The 16796-nt window shown below is 32.9% G+C and overlaps 2 protein-coding genes across 7 annotated transcripts; one reads left to right on the top strand and one right to left on the bottom strand.

Annotated features, from left to right (window-relative positions):
• Positions 1–590: 590 nt before the first annotated feature.
• LOC8269671 (probable thiol methyltransferase 2) lies at positions 591–6417 on the bottom strand. Of its 3 annotated transcripts, XM_015725340.3 has the most exons (8): positions 6086–6417; positions 3519–3649; positions 2802–2888; positions 2025–2125; positions 1853–1952; positions 1569–1615; positions 1360–1438; positions 591–927 (listed from the first exon to the last, which is right to left on the bottom strand). In XM_015725340.3, the coding sequence occupies exons 1-8, from the start codon at positions 6267–6269 to the stop codon at positions 874–876; spliced, it is 783 nt and encodes a 260-aa protein (XP_015580826.2). In that variant the 5' UTR covers positions 6270–6417; the 3' UTR covers positions 591–873. The 3 variants fall into 3 exon arrangements, with proteins under 3 accessions (XP_015580826.2, XP_015580828.2, XP_015580827.2); XM_015725342.3 differs by lacking the exon at positions 1360–1438; XM_015725341.3 differs by lacking the exon at positions 3519–3649 and having other exon boundaries at positions 6086–6372.
• A 1098-nt stretch (positions 6418–7515) lies between these two features.
• LOC8269673 (general transcription factor 3C polypeptide 5) lies at positions 7516–16088 on the top strand. 4 transcript variants are annotated; one of them, XM_015725356.3, is made up of 15 exons: positions 7516–7796; positions 7878–8082; positions 8184–8279; positions 8492–8582; positions 9018–9084; positions 9384–9426; positions 9749–9920; positions 10046–10144; positions 11012–11080; positions 11841–11979; positions 13680–13881; positions 14290–14405; positions 14483–14522; positions 15209–15417; positions 15558–16088. In XM_015725356.3, exons 1-14 carry the CDS (start codon positions 7662–7664, stop codon positions 15382–15384), a joined length of 1650 nt encoding a protein of 549 aa, XP_015580842.2. In that variant the 5' UTR covers positions 7516–7661; the 3' UTR covers positions 15385–15417; positions 15558–16088. The 4 variants fall into 4 exon arrangements, with proteins under 4 accessions (XP_015580842.2, XP_015580841.2, XP_015580843.2 ...); XM_015725355.3 differs by having other exon boundaries at positions 7519–7796; positions 15209–15423; XM_015725357.3 differs by having other exon boundaries at positions 7523–7796; positions 7881–8082; positions 15209–15423.
• The last annotated feature ends 708 nt before the right edge of the window (positions 16089–16796 follow it).

Genomic DNA, 16796 nt, shown 5'->3' on the forward strand with positions numbered 1-16796 from the left:
TCATATATTTATTTATTAAATAATTAATTTTAGAATATAAAACTTTTTTCTATTCGTTACGATGTATAATTACACTGTATACTTTCGGCGCAAGTAAAAACATCATACTTGTATTATTAAATATTACATATTAAAACTTACGTTACAAAAATAATATTTAAATTTCTTTTTAACCAAGTTCCACTAGAAAGGATCGAAATTATAATGAGAAAATGTAGTTTTGCGATTTAAACATACCTTACTTAATTACCCTTGTTTACTCAATAGTTCAACTAGTCACAGAACCTTTTTAGTCTTTCACATTTTTTGTAAATTCTATATTTAAAAATCAGTTATATAGTCTGGTTAAATGCCAATTTGACCATATATCTTATTTTAGATCTTTATCAGACCAAACCGGTGATTGAAACGGTTCAACTAGCCAGTCTCATCCAATTTTGGGAACACTGGAAATTACTTTTCCAAGTCAGTGGAAAAAATTATGATTTTTTATAGGGTTTTCAGATTACGTACGGCAGGTATAGTTGCAGTATACTTTGATAACTATAATACATTACATGAGAAGAGTTTTTGCGGAAACAGACAAGAAAGCAGGGAAAGACCATACTCTCAAAGAGCTGGAAGGGAAATATATACAGCCAGAGATACAAAAAGAAGTCATCCATGCATGTTCCACAGGACAGCTTGAGCACCATGAATCATGCACAGAGGTGCATCACTAATGTCCTTGGTGCTCCTTGGAAACATGAGAAATAACAAACAGAACGAAATGTGTAACCAAGAGACAAAAAGCTAATGGTAATTGTTCAAACAGGATCAGTATCTATTAGTTTTCAGATTGTTCTTCAATGAAAGATGCAGATCTTCGGGTTATTATAGCAAACATTGTGTCAAAGGTCTCTTCCATCTTCCAAGCTTCTCTCTTCCCTGTTGATATTACGCAATACCAGTTCTTAGAGATCTCAAACAAATAATCACAGCAAGGAAAATTTAATTTACAAGATTTCTTGTGCAAAGTCTTCTTTTATTTTCAAAGACATCAGGATATAAAACAGTGTAAAAGCAATATGTATTAAACAAAATTAAAAGTACATAGTTCTCTATCCCTCCATTTTATCTACCCACATTTTTCTCTTCTTCCCTTCCCCAACCCTCAATAATTGTTTTACCAAACAAAGGGTTAACGGAACAGAAAAGAATAGCATTAAAAGAGCAGTTGGGTCAATTTCAACATCTGAACGTCCTATAAGTCCAAGAAGTCTAGAATATTTAGGCCTTATACAATCCCTGGAAGGAAACATTGCTCTTACAAGCAAAAAGTAGCAAAATCAACTTAACCAGAAAACCTTCTCAACATACCAGTCGAACTTTAATAGCCAATTCATTATCAACAATGGATACTGCCTTGAAACCGATGGGACACAATACCTCTTCATAACTAAAAAGATGAAGAATGTCATTCAATTTTGTAAAAATGGTAATAAGATTAGAATTCAGATAGCATAAGATAGGCTGTGGCAAAAATATAAATTTAACAAGTAGAAGCAGAGTAGAAAAAAGGAAATTACTCGGACACTGATACTTTGTATGGAGGTCCACCAAGATGATCATCGATCTGCCAGATTTGAGATTTAAGAATGTATATTAGGCACTAGCTATACATATATTATTGCTAGAACAATGTATAAGTCGATTTACTAAGAAAATGCATGATAGATAACAATATGAAGAACATTAGTGTCCCGCTCTTACTCTAGATTACAATATCTCTGAAACTCAGATAAAGTTATAGTTTCCTCATCAAAGGGAAAAGAAATTCACAAGATATATCTAGTTATAGAGAGATAATCACAGGGAAAATCAGTGTTATGAGCTCCCCATCAGGTTTTAAGAGATCCTGAATTCGAATTGCCCATTGTGATCTCATCTCTGGTTCAATGGCACAAAAGAACCTGAAAATTTTGTAAAACCATGTTATTTAACTTTCTCACAGAGTAAACAACCATGCTGTTGAGTTCACTTACGTATAATCAAAAATGAGATCAAATAACTCAGTTGGTTGCCAAGAGAAGAAGTCGGCCTTTAGGAGTGTACAGTAATTTGCATTCGGTAACGAGGAAGATAACTGCATTAAAATTTAGAGAGACTTGAAATAAATAATTTTGGGGAAATATTTCAATCTAACTGCCAACATAGATTCCATAAGCACATATAATTAATATCTCTGCATTTCATGTGATTTTGTTCGTAATGTCACTAAATGTCTCTTGCCATTTGCTAATCAACTTCTTTGAATACTCAATTAAGCAACATGACCTTTTAGAAAAACGAAAAGGTACTATGTTAATCAGAACAATTAAAATGTATTTTAACATACCTGTCAAACTAGGAAAAGGGAAAAGATAAAGATAAGAAGAGGTTACGATTCAAGAAACAAGATCATGTGGAAATGAAGAAATTAACTTGATTTTACAAATATATTAGTTCAAATTACTTTATTAAGTCTACAGAAACTAATAAATGGATCTACCAATAGATATTTCACACTCAAATCCTTTTCAAACATAAAATCTTCATAATCAACTAATTTTATGTCATATAGGACATATAAAGACGGGCATTTGGCTGACTAACATTGGTAACCAAGCACATACTGCAAATTAAATGTCATTAATAATTTTTGCTCTCACGTATACCAGAGGGAACAGAAGGTTAAAAGGTAAAGATTCACATTTCCTTAGTACCTCTTCATTTCAAACTGCAATTTGTTCAAGTAAAATGTGCCTGTAGAATACCCTTACCTCTTCTGCTTTCTTAACGGCTTTTTCAGCTATGTCTAACCCAACAACATAGCGTTCTGGGCAGGCAATTGCTATCACATCATGGCCCTGCCACATTTGAACAAATAGTATTATACACATGGAAATTCTTACGACATAACAGCTTAAATACTCAACTAAGCCAACTACCAAGTTAATTGGAGTCATGCAGCCATGAATAAGGAACAATTTCCCAATAATAGGAAGAAAGAAAAAAGATTCACTTCTTTTAAAACAAACCTCAATCAAGTGACAAAATTACAATGTCGCATTGGGCAAAACAGGGCATGAAGCCATAGCAACTGAATCACTCACTTCTATTAAGTACAATAGGAATACAAGAAAATGTGAACTCTACGGGTGTTATTATTAGAGTTCGTACTAAATTAGTCATTCACCTTCCTGCAGAGGTGAACTAATCTTATCATAATCATGTAACTTAGTTCAATAAGCTTAAATCAATCAATACCTTTCACCTTACGTGCATAAATAATTTACACTTGTAATTTCCCTCATTGTACAATCAGTGGGTATATGCTCTATAACATATCTCACTGATATTGATAAACTCTTACACAGAAACGGAGCAGAAGAAAATTGAGAACTCAAGGGAGCATTCTGAAAGCTCAAGTAGAAGTATTCAGATCTATCAGCAATATCTTGCAACTTAGTGAAAAAATAAGAGATGAATAAATTTACACTGCCACATCCAGGGATTAAAGCCCTGCCCTTTGGAAGGGATCCTGTATGATGAAGATGCAACAGAATGGGTGTTGGTTGTCCTAAATCCCATGGGGTCACTCCTTGCTCCCAGCATTTCTCCCAACCACCTAATAAGTTAATTACACTGAACCATTCAGACACCAGAATTATACTAAAGAATCCATTTTCCACACAGAAGACATCAATATATTTCATGCATCTCAAAAGGCTAACACGAATGCCATCCCCATTTCTTGTGAATTATGACGGATCTATTATATACTGACCGACTGACTACATCTCTGCATGTATGCAGCAACAATAAGATAAGGGCCATATACATGCACACACAAGTCTGACTGAAATCAAAACATAATAAAACAGTAAACAGAGTCCAGGAGAGGCCAAACGTTGAAAAAAATAAATTCCAAACAAAGCATAGTTCATTGGGACTTATTAATGACCTGCAGATCACTTCGTACACATTGTAAGATAGATCATTTGATCCCCATCAGTGTCAACAAATTAATACAAAAACAGTTGCAAGAGAAAAGCCTCTCAGCACATTGGCCTGCTAACAGATAGCTATGGAAATTCTCTGTTTTCTTAACCATTTTCTTCCATAGAAGTTTAAGTTCTTTTACTCCGAGTAAGTCTTTCAGTATTCTCTTCAAACTCGCAGATTTCCTTTATTTTATTGATTTGATCAAACTGACTAATCTGCAATCTTCTTCTCTGCTTGCCATTAGACGCTGTACCTTTCAATTCTCCATTTTCTATCTCCAATTTTGGATAAGAAATAGCGGGTGGCGTTAAGGCCAAAATGCACAATTATCAATGAGTACTCTTAAAATGTTAGATTTTGATCCTTTAACTTTTAACTTTTTAATCATTTTTGATAAATCATAAATTAATTTTTTTTAAAAGAATTTAGTAGAAAGAAGACAAATGATCACAAATTTAAAAATAAACCATTTAATCTTTTTTTCCATGATCAGTTCCTTTTAAAAATAATATTTCACAAATTTCTAATTAACATTACCTCCATTACGACCAGATTATATAAACTTTACAGTATATATTTAAGCAATACATATATACAGACACTCTTAAAATATATAGTAAACAAAATATATTAATGCAAAATATTTCAAAGAAACAAATCATTCATAACAGTTAGTTATGTAGTTATTGTCTCAGAAATTTTTCTAGATGACTTTTTAAATTAAAAATCATGTGTATTAGAGAAATTTCAACATTCAGCAATTTTTAGGTAAGGTGATTGTTATACAATTTTTACTATAAATATCATTATTAGCATGTCTTCTACTAATCTAACACGGTGTTATTAAATTAGTAAATGAATTTTTTTTTTCTTAAAAGGGATAGATTAAGAAAAAAGAATAATTTCTTTGAAAAAATAACTCGTAATTTATCAAAAAAAAAGTAGAAGTAAATTAAAGATTAAAGGACCAAAATAATACATCTTGAAAATAAAAGTACTAAATTAATAATTATGCAATCTGGCCTAATAAAATTCTAGTGTGGCCTTAATGCCACCTAGAAATAGCAGGCTCTTCATCCTATGAAAATAAGGACTGTGGAAACATGATATAAACTGTTAAATTCTTCAGTCTTCAAATTGTTAAGTTTAAAAAATATGAGGTGGTGGAAGAGACAACCTAAGGTATAATATAGGTCTATATATCTGTTGACCTACGACATATTTAATTAAACAATTGATATCTTTGTAGATTTGATATTTCTAAAATACTTCTATTTAAAGTCAAAACTCAAAACTTTGCAGGGTGCCGATTATTTTCTCTTGGATGATGAAACGCATAGATAGTGCGGACATAAAGTGAATCATACCATTTATTAAAGATGAAAAAGTATAACAATTTACGAAACAGAAAACAATTCAGAAGAGTTGGGATGTAGACCTATAAAACAGGATGTTCATGTTCCAGAAGTGCAATGATACAGAGAAAGCATTATTTAACTAAAACAATTTTTAGATTTAAGTCTTGTGGTCCGAATATGAAACTCCTGCACAAGGAGATGAATCCAAAAAGAATGAGTATCCATATACGAATGACCACAAGTGATGATGTTTCTTGAGTAAGAATCTCACCATAAGTTGGTACCTAGTAGGGAAGCTAACAAGATTTCAGTGGGACATAATAATGATTTCTATAAAGGTTCATTAACTGACGAACTTAGACTTTGGAAAAAATGGGATTGTTGACAATAATTCAGAACTCAATCCCAAGTAATCTCCACAATTCAATCCCTTAATTGGGATTCAAGCTTTAGTGTCTGCATTTGTATTTTAATCATTACATGCAAAAAAAATTTCAAAACAAGAACAATAGTACAAAACAGAAACTAATTAAAACACAGTCATCAACCATAAACAGCAACTGAGGTGGTAAACCCATGTAAGAAATCATCTTCAGAATCCAAAAACTAAACAAATTCTAAATAATTTGATTAAGCATATCAGAAGAAACTTTATTAGAAAACAGAAGTGACCATAAGAAATCCAAACTTTTCTAACTCACCAGAGGAATCAGTCTCAATGAGTCGTTGCAATTTGTAAACTTGAGGCTTGAATTTAACTCCACTCTCCTTTTCACTTGCTTCTCTTTTCTTATCCATTCTCCGACTGGCGGCGCTAATCCAGAAACTTCTGACTGGAAAGTCTCTGTTTGTGGAGAAGACCCAACGCAAGTACAACGACCGCATGACTTCGCCTTTTTGTTTTCGGTGAACCAAACGCGCTCTTCTACGAACAAGAAATGGGGAACTCGGGGCGGGTTTTGCATTTACTGTCCTGCCCCGCAAGATAAAGACCGGGTTAACAGTACTCGGGTTGGCGAATGTATTTCCAACTTTTTACTTTTGCTATTTGCTTGAGTTTTGACCTTAATTATTTGTTCCTTTTTTAAGAATCCCTAAAATTCTATACTTTTATTTATTAATCCCAGATTTTTTATTCTTTAGAATTTGAGTTGTGGATTTTTTTTTAATTTCATATATTTTATTTATTAATTCTTATTTGATTATATTCAAAAATTATGTTATGTTAATATTTTCTTTATTTCTTTAAATGGTAATTCAAAACTCTAATGTTAGTCAATATAGTCAATTTTTTGATGATTTACTTGTATTAAAAAAGCTTAAGATAGTAGCTAAATTGAATAAACAAGGTAGATTAATACAAACTAATATAAGTGATCTCTTAACACAAGAGAAGAGTGTGTTTATTATATTAGTATATTAATAGGGTTTTATTTAAAATAATGTAGATGAGATGATAAGGTTTTCTATAGCTTAATTAAAGTTTTAAGTTTGAGTTTTGGATATGCAGTTGCATTAAAATTATTGAGATAATACTTTACCAACCATAAAAGTCCTATCTGACATACACTATAAATTAAATTTAGATATATTTATATTAAAAATGATAAATTTTTTTCTAAATTAGAATTCAGATCAATGTTTACTTTTTATAATATTCATATGTCAAATTATTATTTAATTCTTTGAGAGTTTTCAAATGACTTTTTATATATATTTATTTTAGAAAAAATTGACTATTTATTTAAGTTGAGTTATTTATTAAAAAAATAATTTAATAAAATAAAACTCTAACACATTATTTATTTTTAAATATATAATAAATGGTAAATTTGACTGTATGCTAAAAGCTATATTTTACTCTTTATTTTTATTGTAATTAATACACTATAAATTTTTATATATATCTTATCAATTGATATTTACTATTTTAGCTTTGTTTATTTAGAAAGAATTTCTTTTTGAAAAAAAAAAACTAAAATAAATATATTTATTGAATAAAGAAATAAAGAGACTATTACCCTCAAATAGATTTTCTTTATTTTTATATTTAAATATAAGTAAATGATACTTTTATTAAATTTAAAATAAAAAAATCACCTTTTAGGAATTGAAGTAGTAGGCAAAAATCCCGCTTGATGTGGCGTATGGTTTTTATAAATACTCGGAACCGACCAACCCGGACCGAGTTTCTCTTAACATCAGAACACCAGTACTAACCCACTTCACTGTTTGCTCATGATTCCCGCTTTCCGTACCTCCTAAAGATAGTAAATAATGGGAGTGATCAAAGAAGGAGAAGCATCAGGAATTATACCAAGCAATGAAGCATTCGCAGTGCACTATCCTGGATACCCTTCTTCAATCTCACGCGCCATCCAAACTCTCGGTGGCACCGACGCAATTCTTAAGGTTATTCTTATTCTTCTTGTTATAATTTCTCCTTTAATTTATTTCTTAAGTGTTGTGAAAAAAAAAAAAAAACAAATTAAGCAGGCTCGTACCTCGCAATCCAATAAATTGGAGCTGTATTTCCGGCCTGAGGATCCATATTCACATCCCGCTTTTGGAGAGCTTCGTGCCTGTAACAATCTCCTCTTGAAAATTTCTAAAAAGAAGAAGAATACTAATTCGCAATGCCAAACGGAGCTTTCTGCTGATGTTGTTGCTCGGATTCCTGAGGCTTATCATTTTGACGGTTAGATTTCCATTTAGAGAAAAAAGAATATGTTTTTGTTATTTTAGCCCGTCTTCTTTTGAAGCAGTGAATTAAAGTAAATAACATCTGAATGTAAAAAGGAATGGTGGACTATCAGCATGTGGTTGCAGTTCATGCGGATGCTGCAGCTCAAAAGAGAAAGAGGAACTGGACGCAAATGGAAGAGCCGCATTTTGGTATTACCCTTTTCTTTAGGAAAAAAAAAAAGAAGAATTCTATTAGACATTCTTTGGAATAAATCATGTTTAAGAATTGATTGAATTGAATTCCTGCAAAATCATTCAAGTTTTGAGCAATTTCATTTTCTTTCAAATTGCCTTGTTTTTCTTAAAGAAATATGAAATTGGTTTTATTGGTATTCAAGTGTTTATTTGTATTGTTTTTGTAGATAAAGCTGGACTAATGGATTTGGATCAAGAGGATGTGATGATTCTAGTGCCCCCACATTTTACATCTAAAGATATGCCAGTCAATTTAGCGTAAGAAGCTTTACATATAGCATTTTATGCTGCCTCTGTGTTTTATGTTGTCTAGTCTAATTTCTTATTTTAGTTCTGTGATTGTGTTTTTCTTGCAAGATTTTTAGTTTCAGTGCTTTCTGTTTAGCTATCAACTTTTCATGTAAATACGGTAGCACTATTGTCTAAAGAACACAAATATTTATAGTTCTATTAGGGTTCAATTTTATGAAAAATTTATTAATAATTAGTATAGCAAGAGAGCAACTGTAGCAAATGGTGATGCAGCTTAATTTGTGAGTATAGTAGATATTGAATGATTCTCCATAAACTTAGTGTACAACGAACAAGGACAAATTGTTTGGCTAAGAGCTCTCTAATGTTATATTGTTTGATAACAATGAGTTTGATCGTTTCATTTGTTTTACTGATTATAGATACTGTTATGCTTCTCAGGTTGAAAGCAACATCAATTCCAAGTTCAAAAAAGATACAAGAAGAAGCTGTAGAAAACCATATTGAGGTATTGACTACACAGATTAATGTTAATGCACTACCACCTTTTAGTATATTGTGGAAGCTAATGCTAAGGTTGCAGCGTATGAATCCAATTGAATTTTAACTGCAGAGAAGAAAGAGAACTCAGTGAACTTTTCATTGAAATTCGTTTTATATTTGAGCTGTGATTTGTACAGATCACTAGATTAATATAAAACCTTTCCTGATACTAATTTTAGTGTATTTCATTCTCTTTCTATTACATCTTTGAAGATCTTCTAGCAACACATTCTATTCAAACTAACAGCTTTTTTTCTTTTGCAGATGAATCTAGAGCCAGCCCTTGCTATTGATTTTAATATTAAGGATATCCTGATTGTTTCATTTGTTCTTTCACATTTTCTTCTTGATGTTTGAAATGGTTTTTGTTTCATAAGTAGATGTTATCTGCTTTCAGATGTTTCTGGGTTGATCCCAACGTTTAGAGTTGTTTCTCTCAATTTGCTCCATCCTCTTAATGTCTTAGGAGAGCTCTGGTATTTATTAATACCATTGACAGCAAAGAGAACTATGAAATATTGCCAAGAAGACGATTACTAATACTGCAAAAAGTGAAAATTACTTGAGAAGTACCATATGAATCTTACAAAGTTATGTCCTTCGCATCCAGTTGCACTTAACTTTCGTACAGATTCCTAAAGAAATAAATTGGAAGTTATTCATAGCACAGGGCACAGAGCTGTGGGGGTGGCAGATAGCTGTATCTGAACTTTTTGATGAGCGACCTATATGGCCCAAAGATGCATTGACTGGACGTTTACTTGTTAAAAACTTGAAATTTACCCATCAGACTCTTAGAAGGTGTTCTTGCTGTTAGTCCTCACTTATACTTTATTGGGTTTTCATATTTCCTGTGCTTTTGATAGGCTTGGGTTTTTGTGACCTTATATATTGTGTAATTGCATTATATTTGGCTGGACTTGCAGACTTCTCCTTGCAGTTGCTTACTATTTTTCAGGAGGGCCATTTCTCAGATTCTGGATCAGGAAAGGATACGATCCTCGCAAAGATCCTGATTCTCGCATGTGAGAAATCTACCCTAACATTTGTTAAAAATCTAACTCTCTTTTAATTTGTTTTTGCATGATTATCCATTGATCCTGAACTGTGAACAAACAATTCAGTGGTCCACTTATTTCTTATATACATATATTAACCTCTTGGGAGGTGGGCATCACAAAATTTGCTAGAGTAACACTGTTTAAATGCATGGATGGAGCATATGCAGGCAGCTTTGATGCATGATTTTGAGATTCCTCATTGATGTTTTACTTATCCATCACATCATTAACTCATATTTTTACGACGCCTTTCCAACTCAATGAGACGAGTTGATGAAGCCAAAAATTAACTTTTCTTAGAGCAAACAATTTTCCTCTGCTATTATTCTCTCTGAGATGTTACCACTACAAATGCTTTTAGATATTGTATGGGACATCAGAATTCGTAGTGATTAAAGGTTTTGAACTAATTCCATCTTGATGCTTTTGTTATTCACTTAAAGATGGCTTATCTAATACTTTCTTATCCCTCATCACTATTGCACAAAGTGATTCATTCAGAGATTGGCTGGGGGTGGTCAAAAGAGCTGCCTGCTGGTAGTACTTCAATAGTTCTTACCTTTGGTTTTAGAAAAAATGAAACTGTTGGACTATCAGATAATTAAGGATGAGGAGATAAATCATCCCCATAGGCCATAGAGCATGTGGTTGTTATATTATGTGGATTTAAACTGTCTATAGCATGCCATTTCTAAGATACTTCATGCTTGCTGCTATTATCTGCATATTTATTTAGTTCCTCTGTAGCCTTTTTATAATCGCTTCTCTGAAATAGAGTAACATGAATTGTATGTCGTCTTGGTGCTTAATCTATACTATTTCCTTTGGCAGATATCAGAGGATCGATTTTCGAGTACCACCTCCATTAAGAAGTTTTTCTGATGCTAATGCTGCTAAAGGGTTAGTCTTTTTGAAGCTTACTTATCATTGTGGCCAAGGTTAAGCATTTTTGTATGTAGTTATTACAACATTTCACCTTGCCTCAGATTTTCCCCAACTTTAAAATATTTTGTTTTACCATATTTCTGGGTTAGATGAATATGTGAATCTTATTTCTTTTAGAGATACCCTTTATTATTGGTTATTATTCTTTTTTTCTCAAACATTTACTAATAGTACCAAAGTTTAAATTAAACATATTACCCTTAATGATAATGTATTTATAGCAGGTAATATATATAATTATGAAAGATAAAACTATGTGCTTTCACGATTCATTTCCATTTCTGAAAATGTAGTTTCATAAGAATTGTCAATATTGGGAAGGGAGTTTGTTATCTATTTTGAGAACATCTTTAACAGCCTAACATAATCTTAGCAGTCAATAGTCTGAGTCATGCATGCAAAGCTGAACTGCATAAAGGTTGAAACATCACTTAGTTCCAGCTGTGATCAAGAATAAGTCTTCATCTAGTGATGGCGCCATTGTTTCCTCAACAATGTCACTTAGGCTGTTGTTGCACCTATACCAAGGTCATTGGGGGCTGATTCCTACTTAGGGATATGAGAACACTCATTGACTTGCTATCTTCTGAGAATGTTACTGTTCCATTAGCTTTCTGTAGCCAGATTTATAACTATTTGACACTTGTAGACTGTCTCTTGTGCAAGTTTCAACTTAGCCTGAATACTAACGTCTGAACGCATGTGAATTCTGCAGCTTGAAACATAAATGGGAGGATTTATGCAAATTTCAAGTTTTTCCTTATAAATTTCAGACATCATTGCAGCTGTGCGAACTTGATGATGATTACATACAACAAGAGATAAAAAAGCCTCCAAAGCAGACAACTTGCACTGTGAGTGTTGTGCTGGCCTTGTTGCCTTCTATATACTAATTGTTTGATATGTGCTATATGTTGGTAGACAAGCATGTGTACTTTGCACGCAGACAATCACAACCCCAAGGTAGTTTTATGCAGACTAAACCAAAAATTTATGATAATTAGTTTTCTATATGAATCTTTGATATCTAACTTGAATCTCATGATACTATGCATGTTATTCTTCTTAATACTAGGAATAATTTTCTAGATCTCATGTATCATTTTAATTTTGTTTTGGGTGTTGCACCTTTTATTTATGGGATTAAATAACAGTTAAACTTATTGGAAAAATGACTATTGCGCCTCCCAACTTAAGATCCTTAGAGCTTTTGTTCTTTTGGTTTTCTAATTCATTCCAGTTTGCCAGATTTGTACTTAGGTGTCATGATTTATCCTTAGATATTTTTAAAAGAAAAGTTACTGGATTGGCAATCCATATCAGAACAACAGTTCTTTTTTCTTCTTGTTTGAATTGAAGATATTTGAAAGGAAAGGTGGTAAAATTTGTTTTTGTAGAATACCTTCTTTACTCAAGCCACTGATTTGGTTGGTCGAGAATTGGAGAATTCTGAGCATTTGATTCTCTCAAAACCATAATTGTTAATTATTAATTCTTTGCCAAACAGCGATATATGGTTTCCAGATCTTATTAAACCATCATTTACCTCAAGAAACTTTTATTCAAACACAGTAATGATGGTTCATCCCTTATTTTGGGTAAAGGGAAAAAAGAGAATAAAAGAAATGACGGGGTTGCGCCTGGGGTAAAATTACAATTAATTACTAAACTTGGTCTTAACTTTTCCTTTTCAATTTTGATTTGCTGACTAAAACTAGAACCAATTTACTAAATCATGCTAAGACATCAAAGTTAAAGGCTTTTGATCAACTTGAAAAATTCTGCAAATGTTTGGATATTATTTTGGTCATCAAGTCTTTCTTTCTCTTATAGATTCTTCTGCTGTTAGAGAAAGAAAATGGAACCATGCATGGTGAGTAATGATGTATTGCCATAAACACTCTCTATCTCATTGTCGCATGATGTATGTTTTGGTATATTTCTAGTCGAGGCTTGTATCTTGCACCCGCGAGGAGGAAAAAGGGTGGCAAATATGCTTGGAAGTTCCTTACCGATCTTAATGATGTGGTTCAACATATTGCTTTAGTGAAATGAAATCGGTGGTCTTGTTTAAGTGGAAATCGAGTGTGGATAGCCACCACTAAATTGTGCTGATAAAATAACCATCTAAAGGTATGAGTGGGTGTAGAGATGAGCTAGTTGGATTTAGGGACAATCAAGTTATATGCCTTGAGGCATAGCAGAGCAAGATCTGCAAAGTTAACCAGAATATCAATAGATGACAAGTATCTAGACCAGCTTTTGGTTGCTTTCCTTCTCATTAATACAGCTTTATAAAAAGTAGGGAACCGACATTTTCTACTGACAGTTTTCCATTTTAGATTCCTCACGTCTACATGCTTTAAATTTCTGGCCTTTCTATAGAGCAAGAACTGCAATTGATATTATCTAATGAAACTGAATTTTGAGTATCTACATACTTGTATAATGTGTACTCATGACTGCCAATTGCAACTAGTTAGTTGAGTAGTAGTGTAGCTATGACTATATGTTTGATTTAAAAATCAAGTGTTAAACGCCATTTATTTAACAGTATGGAACAGGATGGTTCTTACAGCAAGTGCATGATAGCTTCAGACATCGTGTTATGGTGAGATTTTTATCAGTATACCCGAAATCTGGTGCAGCAAAATTACTAAAAGCTGCTTCTGAAGATTTTGAAAAGTCAAAGAGGGCATGTATTTACAAAGAAGTCTTAAAATCTGATCAGGTGGAGCGCCAGAAAATTAATAAAGGTTCTAACAGCTGCACTCATTAATTTTTCTAGTTGATATGTAATATGTCTTTGTATCAAGTGTATTTGTACTATTCATTCTTCCATTCTAACTTTTAAAGGGTAGTCTAAAATCTAGCAAGTGTCAAAATTTATGCATCTTTCAAAATATTCTTTTATGCACTTACATCACATAGGCTACTTTTCCATTTAAACTTTTCCTCCGCACCACGCTTTTCCATCTTTCAAAATATTCTTTTGGTAAAATTAGAATCTAGTTAAATTTTATATAAAAGCTGGTTCAGTCTTTTCATATTACAGGAACAGTTGCTCATGTGAAACTGCTGTTGGATTATAAACCAAACCTTACTTTTAGATTTCTTTGCTGCTTGCTTTCTCATCTTGAAACAAACAAGAAATTTTGATGCAGGGATTTTAAGTGACAAGGCAAATGAGAATCAAACCAATGTTGATGAAGGTGAGGCGGATGATATTGAAGCTGATGACCCTGAAGAGGAATTGGATGCAGATGAAGCACTGGATCTGGTACTCAAAATGATTGGTACATTAATTTCGTCTTTATTCATTTCTCTATATAGTCATTTTCTTTTTTGTGTTTGTAGGCTGGTGAGGATGATGAAACCTCTCTGCAATCACATTCATGTATCCTTGCTCCATGCCAACCCTTTATTTTGTTTGAAAACTGCATTGTACAAGTAAGGAATTAATTATTGCTGGCAGCACTTTGATAAGATACTTTGAGTTGTCAATTTGTTTTGGTGATTTCTTATTTAAAGAGCTCATGCAGCAGACTGTTCTGTTACGTCGAATCAGACACGACCAGATCAGAAGTCTGAGGAGACTGAAGCAATAAAACCAATTGACTTTAATACTTGAATCCAAGCAAAAAAGAACTAAAATAATACAATTTTTTTAAGTCATTGCTGTAAATCTAATTTTTTCGAACTTGATATTTGTTTTCCATTATTTAGTGTAAGAGGGAACTCATTTCTTCTGAAATCATAGACTTGAGAAACTTGAAAAGAGTGATAAAGAAGATCACAGATTTCTTTAATGGGAATTGACTCTCCAATTTGGCACTTTATTTTTGGGTTAGTCATGGAAGTCCATAGAAATAAAGCTGAATGTTGGAAAATAGAATTAAGTTTTTGCATAGTCCTAAGAGTATGCCAGCGCATAGTTATAAAAGTATCTCGTGTGCATGAGTCCATGATCTTGCCATTTAGTAGAAGGTTCAGGAGTTCTATCTCAGCCGGGATTATCTTTCTATTTTCTTCCCTTCAAATCTGTTCATATCTGGATGTCTTTCCTATATTAACTGAATCTAGATCTGGAAAACAACTCAAAAAACTATTTGCAAGAACTCTTTGATAGCTTTCCATCAGCTGATCCTACCATTGGTGATAGAATACAAGATGCAGATATTAGTGATGAAGAATATCAGATTTTTGAGCAAGATGATGATGAAGATTACCTTGATGATGATGATGAAGATGATGATTGACAAAAACAATTCATGATGCTGTATACAGAAGATGTGAAGGTTTCTTTCTTTCTTTCTTTTTCTTTATTTAATCCCAGATCTTCCATCCTTATGGATATCTTTTAAAAAAATTTAGAGTTCGTAATTTTAAACCCAGATGTCGAGAATGATTCAAAAGCTTTCTGCATACACAGGTGCACAAATCTATTCCCATCATCCAGCTAGCCAGGTTACTGGCATTGCAATGCTCTCACCAAAGGAATCTCTTGGATGAAAGTTCATGTGATGGATTTTATCCTTGGCATTGGAAGTGATGAGTCGGTTCATTGATGTGCGGTTATCGTTGTTGGACTATACCAGAAGATAGCATCATCCAATTCTAATCAGGTCATGCACTTTTACCTCAGGTCTTGAGGCATAAAAGATGAATATATACGTACTGGGTAATTAATCTCCTATCTAAAGAAGTAGTGTTAGGTTCCGAATGACTCTCTTGACGATTATCTATACGGCTGTTAATGTCTGAGACTCATCCAGTGAATACTAAATTCATTGATGCCTTGTAATATCTCTAATTTCCGTTCACTTAGATGAGCTAGAGCGACAAGTCCTTGTGCATTGAAGCACGGTTGTAACATTTAGTTTGGCAGCTTTTCTTTATGTATGTACAGACTAAAGCCTCGGCAAATGGAATAATGCATTTACCATAATTCATCATGATGTAATGCCAGTGAGCAATACAGGAACTCCATAGAAAGACAATATTTTTCTCTTTTATACGTTCTATCTAGTTTTGATTGACTGTTTTATTATTCTAAGTATCATGATTGGAGAACAAACTATTCACATGTGAATTTGTCATATGAGTAGTTGCAGGCGTCTTAGGATTCTTGCACATATTTCTGAATTGCTAACTCTGAATAAAAGTGATGTTTTGGTTAGTGAAACTATCTGATTGGAAAATTCAGGTGTAAATCATTCTCAACTCTTCCATGCAATTTGTCGTTTTAGCCCATATTCATCTTGGAAGATGAGAAATGTTCACATTTAATCTTTTGCTGTGCCATTTTTACCTAATTGGCACCAAAGTATGCCTTCTCATTATTAGTGGATCAGCGGCTTCCCGTAGGGGGAAGCAATTTCCCTTCTGGTGTTGGAGGCTTTTGTCTGTCAGTTACCATTTTAATGCATGATATCATTTGGAGATTTTCCTCTTAATTAACAGCATTTCTCTTCGGTACTTGAGGAACTTGCTCTTTCTGCTCACAGCAGTAACCCCTTCTCCTTTTATCCTCTTTAGCTTTATTGCCCTTTTCTTCCTCTTGTTTTGCTACCCTTTTGCAGGTCTCACTTGAGGATTTGTAGATGTGCAAATTGCACCTTTAGGGGTTTCACTTGGTTCTGAATATTTGGCGTATGACGTTAGTGGTGGC

Source organism: Ricinus communis, chromosome 1 (assembly GCF_019578655.1).
Source record: "Ricinus communis isolate WT05 ecotype wild-type chromosome 1, ASM1957865v1, whole genome shotgun sequence".
Lineage (NCBI taxonomy): Eukaryota > Viridiplantae > Streptophyta > Magnoliopsida > Malpighiales > Euphorbiaceae > Ricinus > Ricinus communis.

Coding starts and splice junctions, on each gene's coding strand:
- LOC8269671 (XM_015725340.3), bottom strand. CDS start 6,269: ATGCGGTCGTTGTACTTGCGTTGGGTCTTCTCCACAAACAGAGACTTT. Junction 1,953..2,024: donor GATCTCATTTTTGATTATAC/GTAAGTGAACTC, acceptor CAAAATTTTCAG/GTTCTTTTGTGCCATTGAAC. Junction 1,439..1,568: donor TACAAAGTATCAGTGTCCGA/GTAATTTCCTTT, acceptor TCATCTTTTTAG/TTATGAAGAGGTATTGTGTC.
- LOC8269673 (XM_015725356.3), top strand. CDS start 7,662: ATGGGAGTGATCAAAGAAGGAGAAGCATCAGGAATTATACCAAGCAAT. Junction 9,085..9,383: donor CTGTAGAAAACCATATTGAG/GTATTGACTACA, acceptor TTTCTTTTGCAG/ATGAATCTAGAGCCAGCCCT. Junction 11,081..11,840: donor GATGCTAATGCTGCTAAAGG/GTTAGTCTTTTT, acceptor TGAATTCTGCAG/CTTGAAACATAAATGGGAGG.